The 9340-nt window shown below is 33.6% G+C and overlaps 1 protein-coding gene across 1 annotated transcript in view; it reads right to left on the bottom strand.

Moving 5' to 3' along the window:
* LOC126762106 (homeobox protein araucan) overlaps positions 1-7014 on the bottom strand; it is a 49741-nt gene extending 42727 nt beyond the window's left edge. The window contains 1 exon segment of the mRNA XM_050478622.1: positions 6103-7014. Within this exon segment, the coding sequence (XP_050334579.1) occupies positions 6103-6153 (51 nt within the window). The 5' untranslated portion in view covers positions 6154-7014.
* Positions 7015-9340: the final 2326 nt, after the last annotated feature.

A 9340-nucleotide genomic window follows, 5' to 3' on the forward strand; every position in this document is an offset into this window, starting at 1 on the left:
TTCAACTTATTTTTTTATATTTTATTAATAAATAAATAAACAAATATGTATGATTTTTGCCATTTTTCCGCTAGAGACATTATTCCATCAGTGTAAAATTTTGGTCAGCGTAAATCGAAATTTTTAGATTTCAAGAACGGAAGCGAGCGAACCATTGTTGTGCTACACGAACTGCATCGTCTCCGTAAACTTCACAAATTTCATTGATGGCTTGCATGCCATTCTTCCCTTTTTTATACAAAAATTTCAAAATATAGCGAATTTCCTCATTATTTCCACTCATTTTTGAACAGCTGTAACTTGTTTTCAAATTCCCCGAATTTACTTTTTTTTTGGCTAAATCTCACTTTTATGACGCAATGTGATTGGTAGCACTGGAGATATACGACTGCAACGACATCTACTTATTGACAAAATACGAAAAGACTTTTTCGACTACCAAAAATTTTCAAAATATTTTTTTAAGTGATGCTTGTTAATATGGCAAGGAAAATTAATGACTATCTAAAGTAGATTTTTCCTACGATTATATTTATATGGAGATAATAAAAAACGAGTGACAAAAATAAGTTAAATTTTTTTTGTTTTAGGAACAGTGTTTAAAAAAGTTATACCTTGAAGAAAAATAATTTCTTTTCTGAAGTACTTTACCGTCATAATGTTTATCTCTAATGGTCAGTCACTTATGCAAAAAACAAAAAATGCAAAAAATCCTCAGAAAAATTTATTAAACCCTAAAATGCAATGTTTATTAATCTATAATTATTTGGTTAGTTAGGATAGATAGTAAAATTGAGGTTTTGCACTGCGACCTGGAGCCTATAGTGCCCTCCCCTATATCACTTATGGTCACCAGGTCCGGCATCCTGAACAATTCCAGGAGCTTATGTAAATGGAACCTAGGTTCTTGAGCTTGCTGCTGTAAATTGCTGGGCAATACAGAATCAGGTGTTCTGGAGTTTCCTGTACCAGGTCGCGGAACCGGCAGTTTACGCAAGAGTCTATTCCCATGTTGGACAAGTGCTTCCTGAGTCTACTGTACCCTGTATAGAGCCGGATTTTGTCTCGGAGGAGGTTGATCATTTCCTTAAACCTTGCGATGTTATGCCCTCGCAGAAACAACTTGGCATGGCACAGTTCTCTCCCTACTCTCTCATCTTTGCAAAGCAGCTCCTTAAAAGTGTGGGATCCCACTGCATTTCTACATTATTTGAAGTTTTTCAACTTTCTACTAACGCTCTAAAGACATTTTATAAAAATAAAATTCAGTTATACAAATAGCCCGATATATTTCTACATACATATATGCAGTAATATAAAATATCATTCGGGTGACTAATAATATAGATATATATAACTATATAACTATACATTTTAAGACTTCCATATCGAAAAAAATAGTTTTACAATCTGTCATAACCTATTGGCAGAAAACCTTACATGTTACCAAAATTTGTCTACAAAAAATACTAAAAATACCCATCAAACTTCAATCAAGATATTAAATCAAAAACTTAAAAACATCAGTCGCACTAATTGTTCTAAAAAACTAAATCTCTCATCTAAAACAACATGCAACTATTCAACTTCATAAATAGCATTATATTTAGTATAAATTATTGCATAGTAACCACCGAACACCTGCTTGTTTCCTGGCATAAATTCAGCTACCTTTACTCATCGAAATCACTTGACTTTCCTCACAGCAAATCCCTCAAAAGAAATTCTTGCAACGTTAGTTCACTAATCATGCGCTCTAATCACGGCTGCCACTAAAACAAATCTTCTCAGCATGTTAACAAGCATAAATTTAATGCAAATATCGCTTTGATCTTGAAGTATGCGAGCAATGCTTTGAAATTGGCTTATTTTCGACATTAGCTGATTTACTTCAATACATACTACATACCTATGTACTTATGCCTTTATTCAAGTGCTAACGCGGCATATGTCACCAGTGAGTCATAAAAGCAAAATTATATTAAAAGTGGGTCAGTGCACAAGTGGGCGAAGATTTTGAAGTGCAATTCTTCAACACTAACCAAATAACAACTTCTTTCATTTGTAAATATCTAATTAAGTAACAACAAGCTTGAGATGATGCACTTATTTACGCCTTAAATATAATTATAATTCCCGCTGATTTTTATTTATTATTATTTATATTATTAGTTATACCTGCATAATTTATATATTAATAATATTGAATATAGCTAATATGAAGTCATTGTATTCATATGCCAACTCAATATATTTAATTATGAACCTCATGTAACTACATCATATAACAAATTAATTTTATTTAATTAGCTTAATTTAATTTACATGTTTATATTAATCTCAATTCTATTTATATCTTTAAATCAATCACGTGCTTACCACGTCAATCATACTAATTCAACAATGCAAAAAAAAATATTTCCAAACTATCTTATATTAAAATATAATATACATTAATATACTTATACAAATTTATGTCTAAATAACGAATAAAAAGTGGAAATTCATAAAATTTAAATAAGAACAAACAATTTGTTGAATAATTTTATTTATACGTAAAAGTAAGCAATTTATTTAAATTTATTTTGTATTGTTAGGGGTTCCATGGGTTTACGCGTTTCAAAAATCGATTTTTTATTATATTATTAAATTCTACAACACCTCTAGTATATTGTGCTCAATTTTCAAGTTGATCCGAGCAATATTTCGGAGATACAACCTTAAGAGAGTATTTTTTCTTTCACTTTAGAAGATCCTGTGAGAGTTATCTTGCCAACGTGGGCGCATGGTTTTTCTGAGGGCTCAACGGAAATGGCGTCGCAATGGCCGAGTTTAAAAAATTTTTGCAAAAATTTCAGAATTTCTTGTTTAATAGCGTATGTTTGTAAAAATATGAAATTCTAATAAAATATTTCATTTTTTATGAGAAAAAAATTGTTGAAAAAGGCTGTTTTTTAACCGAGGAAACCAATGTAACCCCTTAAATAGGCTCTTTGTAGTATCATAAAAAAATCGTGTCTTAACATTGATTTTTCTTTCCATTCCAGATTTTTAAATCTTGGTCTGAAAGTTTTCTTCTCCCCAAGAAGGAGCTTATTTGGCGAAAACGCCCATATCAGACCCCTATCGCCCATGACTTCCATACAAACTGTATGAACAAAAACAAGTTCTTGTATGGGAAACTGTTTCATTTGAACTGTTTTATTGAAATATATCTATACAGAATTCGGCAAAAATTATTTTTTCAGAAATTATCTACATTTGAGATTTGCTCTAATGCAGTAAAGTTCGCTGCTATTTACTATTGAGTCTCTTCAACAAAATCTTATATTAAAGAAAACGAGTTTACTGCAGATAATATATAACATAACGTGTATCATTTGACCAAACGCGGCTAAAAAATTATTTTTTTGTACGTATGGGCTATAGTATACGTGTATCGCCTGTAAAGTGGAAGAAGTTCCGTCGGAAGGAGACTATGGTAATGGTTGGCGACAAACAACGTCCAGGAAGGACAACAACATCAACTAATGATCAACACGTGAATATAATGGCACAAGTGCATTAGGACTAAGGAGGATTACTTTGAGAGGCACGACAAAGATTTTAAAGAATAAATTAAGATTTTTAAAATTATGAACAAAGTCTTATTAATTTTTGCTCATAGTAGTCCGTCCATCGATTCGTTTCGAAAATAACTTCAAAGTTTATTCTGTTTAAAATTATATGTTTGTAATCTATGTTGCTAATATTATTTACTGTACTGTATTGTAAAAATTTGCCTCAGATTGTCACTCAGACAGTCTTGAGTGAAACAAAGTTGTAGTTGAAAAAATCCATTTTTGTATTTTTATTAAATATAAATATTAAATATTTAAATAATGTTACAAAATATAGCTTTGGCAAAGTTGTTTTTGAGGTTTAAAAGTAAAAAGAGACGCATGAGTTAGCATTTGAACTACTAAACAGACGTTTTAGAAAAATTAAATAATAATTTTTAAATTTTAAAGGTGTCTTCCAAGTACGCGATTTAAAAAAAATCGATTTAAATTTTTGTATATTTCGGATATAGACAGCACTAAAAACATGCACTGAAAAGGATTTGAATGAAAACATGTTAATTTTTTAGATATCCAGACGTAAAACCGGCGCTGCGCTAACTATTTACGTCGCTCACGCTGACTAAACTGGATTTCACAAAATTATGGTTTTCTTAAGTTTTTGCACGATTCTGCAAAATTATTAAAGAAATTTGAAATCTTAAAATTTTTGTAGTTTCAGAAAAATCAAGCTATGCTTAGGATAGAGTTTTTCTGTGAACAATTTTTTCGATTTTATGAAATCTTACTATTATTAAAAAATATTAAAGAAATTTGTAATCTTAAATTTTTATATTTCTGTGAACAATTTTTTCGATTTTTTGTTCATCCTTATGCGCAACATGCTCAAAAATGCACTTTTTAATTCGCTGCTATTTTATCAGATTTTTTTTTAATTCAAAAAAGCTTCTGTGTGGTCATAACTGAGGTTATAATATTAAGAACAAAAAAATTTTGATTTTAGGTCTCTGTGCTACTTTTAACGGCGTGTGAATGCCCAAGTTTTGAAAAAAAAAAATATTTTTTATATTTGTGGCAATAAATCAGCAAAAATACGCCGAGATTTGGGCGCGAAGGTAAACAACCAGCTTGAATAGTGGCTCCCCTATTGTTTGCCTACATTGTAGAAATAAAAGTTATGGACCAAAATGTAATTTAAAACAGAAAACAGCGCAAAATACTTTATTTTTAGGATATAGTGATTGACTTAAGGACAGCATTGCGTAGTTCTAACTTTCCAACTGACTGGAAATGAAGTTAGTGTATCAAATTGAACTATAATGGACTATGTCGTACAAGTATTTTAAAATAGATTGAATTAATCTATGCTGCAACTCAGCTTGAGCCGTCTTGGTCAATATCGACGGCTGGTGTCCTTAAAATCGGATTATATGTATGAAATCAGTTTTTTTATAATTCAAAAAATAAGCAAAAAAGCTTTAATCTCAGAAATGTTCTTAATAAAGGGTTATATACAGATGCGTGCAACTAATTAACAACCACTTGTCCCTATCAATGAAATGACGATTTCTGTAAAATTTTTAAGGTTAAAAATATAATTTTATTTTGAATTCTCTTCTAAGAAAGTATGGTCAGATTTAGCTGCCAAATTTTTTTGAAAAAATTCTATTATTCTGAAATAGTTGAGGTCTTTTATGCAATAGTGAGTAAAATGGTCGTGCATATGATTAGCAATGCGTGTTGAATTCTTAAGATTTCTTAGAAATTAGCGCCTCTGGTAGACTGGCTTTCATGCATCCCGAACTTAAACCTAATCGAAAATATTTGGACACATTTAAAGAAAAGAGTTCGTTCCCATAACGTTGGAAATTTCTAGAAATTATACGAAAAGGTTAAACAAAAATGGAATAATATTTCGAAGGACATCTTGCCAAAGTTTAGTGGAGTGAATGCCATTTAGATGTCAAGCCGAGATTGACAGTAATGGCTATGCAACCAAATATTAACTTTAAACTCGAACTAAAATAATTTTTTCCAAAAAAAAAGGAAACGTTGTTAATTAGTTGCACGACCTAATTTTGACTTTGAAGTCCTAAAATGCCTTTATTTTATAAAAGCTCTTTTTTTATAAAAGCTCATATAGTTTAATAATTTTTTTCGGAAATGAAAATATATTCCGCTTTGGAATAGAATATTCGATTTGGATTTTTCCTAAAAGCGTTGTTAATTAGTTGCACGCATCTGTCCATACATATTATATAGTATATGTATGTATGTATGTATCTATGTACATTAAAAAAGTTTATTTTTTATTTTTTATTTTTTAATAGTTTAATTGATTTATTACAGTATTTATTTGAAATTAAATGATTTATAATAAATTAGTGCAAAAAAAATAAACTGATGACACTAATAAACTGCAACAATTTCCAAATATCCAGATAGTAATTGCAAATTTTTAAACTTGTAATCCAACTAACTGCATTACTAATTGCAGAAAACATTCAAAACAAAAATAAATAAAATGACTGCTTTTACTAACCTGTGATGCGGAAGGGTAGCCACCATATCCGAATTGTGCATAAGCTGCCATTATTTTATTATTTTTGAACTTTTCAACACTTTCAACTTTTTGGTTTTATTTTTTCAAGTTTATTATTGCACAATTCTGCTATTGCACGGTAAGTTTTATTTATTGCTGTGCTTCAAAGAGAGTATTGTTGTATGATGCACACTTATCTTTTAGTTATAAGCCAGTTAGTTTGTTCAATATGATATTATTGCAATACGATGCAATTTTATAGCATTTTCCTTTTTCTAAAGAATTAAAATTTTCTCACTATTAAAACAATTCAATTTTCATTTCTTTACATTTGCAGTTTTACTGTTTATTTTATTAATTTTTTCTTTCAATTATTTTCGTAATTCTCTGTCTTGTTAACACTGATTGTGAGTTGTTTTTGAAAATCCGCCAACAGCGCTCAAACTACACCCGCCTGCTGCCTGCCACATGTGGGTAAGCGCACTGTCACCGTCGCTAGCAAGCACTGTCAAAATGTGGCTGCCACAAGTACAAAGCTGCGCGTATAGACACGCGCACAACTGCGTTCGAAATTCCTTCACAGCAAAGCGTCAATAAAACTGATGATGCGACTCTAACGTCAAACGGACATGTAGGACGTCAAAGCCGCCGATAGAACACTAAGCAAGAAGCACTACAGCAAGCACAACGCGGCGACGGCGGCGACGACAGCGGCGACTACGACACAACAGTTTGTACGGCTGTGCATTAGCGCACACGAAGCGCACAAAAGAGGACACAAATAAGAATATAGCCGTCAAAATCGACGCATACGCAAAAACAAACAATAAACTTTTTCGAAAAGCTTCCTCAATTCTTCGCTTGGCTCACGTGAGCTCACAACCCAACATCCGTTTACACTGTGCAACACCACTCACGCTCGAACACGAACTGGTTGGATATGTTGCGCTGGTCGAGCGCCAAAGCTGTTGCCGCCACGCAACCTGCCAAATGAGTCCAACAAGAAACGCGCACTTGTTGTAATTGTTGTTGTTGCTACTGCATATACATTTGCCGCGCTGCACGCAATGTGTGTGGAGCGGCGTTAGTTGGGAAAGCGCCAGCATATGCTCCACATTTCGTTGGCGCCCAGCATTGCTTGAGTTGGAGCGAGATAAATAATCACGGCAATTTGCTATACACTCTCGCTGCCGCTCTCGCTGTGCATAACGACGAACGCAGGTGAGCGCTCAGCGCTTTTAGCGAGTTCGTTGAGCGCAGCGTGCGACCGCCCACATTTTGAACAGCAGCACCAACACTTCTACTGCAACCTTTTGACGTAGCGAGTAAGTGCAACGCGTTTGCTACTCGTTAGCTTTGGCAGCACAATGCTAGCAGCGAGTAGCGCATTGCACAGCGCACACTGGAAATGTGTCAGCTGCGGCCGCCTCATCCACTCATTTCTGAACTATTATGCTTTTCGCTCCAACGCATTTGTGTGCGTATAGTTGCATCTCGCTTCTGCGCGTTTGCTTAATTCTCCACGGCAACAAGTTTCCATTCCAAGCATTGTTGTTGCATGCTAGCTGCTTGATATCTGGTCTGCTGGGGAAATAAAATAAATACATACTTGTTGTTGTTTCAAATTGAAAAAAGCTAGCCAATCACGTAGCTTTGCTATTGCAGCGTTGTTGTTGGTGCTACAACGCTCAGGTGCGAGTTGTCTTGTCGAAAGCGGGTAGATAGGGTTGCAGCGCAAAAAAGAAATAGAAAAATGTATAGCAAAAACAACAACAACAGCGTGACGTGCGCGTTACAACCATTATTTTTTCCATTTCTCACATGACAACAACAAAACGTGCGCGCACTTTGTTGGTGCTTATCATGTCGCTATTGTTGCTGTTTTTGCTGTTGTTGCACGCCTAGCGCTGTGTTGCTAGGCCATAGCCACACCTCTTTGCTTTGTATTGCTGGGCCTTGGTGCAACTGCTAGCCGTGTCTATTGAGCGCAAGTGTTGTTGGCTTTGTTTATGCTCCAATTGTTGTTGGCGTGTTGCGTTAGTTTTCTTTTCTTGTGTTTTTTCCAGCTTGACGCTGCGTTTGTTTGCCTTTTGTTTTTTGTAAATTCATTTCGACCAACCGTGAAGCGCAAATATTTCCTGCACAACAACTCGGCGTTGCAACAAAACGACGCCAGCGCATTGTTCACACTTTTTCCCCTTTCGCTATGGAGTTCCGCTTTTCGTTCCATTTTTGTTGCTGTGCGTTGTATGCCGGCAGTAGCGGAGCTTATTTACCATTTTGCAAGGCAATAAAATGGCCTTTCACTCCTTTTCAGGCGCTGGACATTTTCGCCGGCCAAATAGCTTTGGTGAAAAATGCATATTCCACAGCTTAAGTGTCCGAGCAAGGTTAAAGAGTTCATTCAGCTCTGGTGCTGGTGTTTGATTCTCCACTTTTAATGTTGCATTTAATTCTTTTGTGACTACAAATTAGCATTTAGACAAGTCGCGTATTATGAATGCGTAACAAAAGACTTAAGGAGCAAACTTTATTTAGTTTATTCCAGCTGAGTTGAATTGAGGTTAAATTTTATGAAAATGTTATTTAATGACTTAGAAAATATTAAATATTGCAATTATGCTTTTGATTAATTTATTCAAAGAAGATTGCGATCTTAGTATTAATTTCTTAAATAAAGCTTGCTAAATGGGATGTTTCTAAGCATAATTTGAACGACTACATTCTTGTTATAAGCATGAAACTGCTTAAATATCTTATCGAAGATAAATAAAGTCTTTCAAAATGCAATATTATTATAAAATCGGAATATGTAGTACATATATAACTTAAACCAAGTAACTAAGGGCTAAGTTCGGGTGTCACCGAAGTCTATCTTGCAAAGTTCAAGGGTGTTGCACAACAATTCGAAGAAACAGAATGATTTACAATCAAATTTGACATCTTATGTACACTGCTCATCTTAGGTAGGCCGCACCATATAAATTAAAAATTGTTATATTTATAATCATGCTTTTCTTATCAAAGTTCGAATATTGTCCGAAAAACATTTGCTCGTAGTTGGTTTATTTGTGAAAAAAAACTATACATTCTCATTGAAATCGACTCACTTTACATTTTTTTCTATTAAGAAAGTATTGAAAATAAACTAATAAAAAAGCTACTGTTCTGAACTTATTGGACGTGAAAAAGTAGACTTTTTTCACTTCCAGGGACTATCAAATTGAAACACTGCCAA

Source organism: Bactrocera neohumeralis, chromosome 6 (assembly GCF_024586455.1).
Source record: "Bactrocera neohumeralis isolate Rockhampton chromosome 6, APGP_CSIRO_Bneo_wtdbg2-racon-allhic-juicebox.fasta_v2, whole genome shotgun sequence".
Classification (NCBI taxonomy): domain Eukaryota; kingdom Metazoa; phylum Arthropoda; class Insecta; order Diptera; family Tephritidae; genus Bactrocera; species Bactrocera neohumeralis.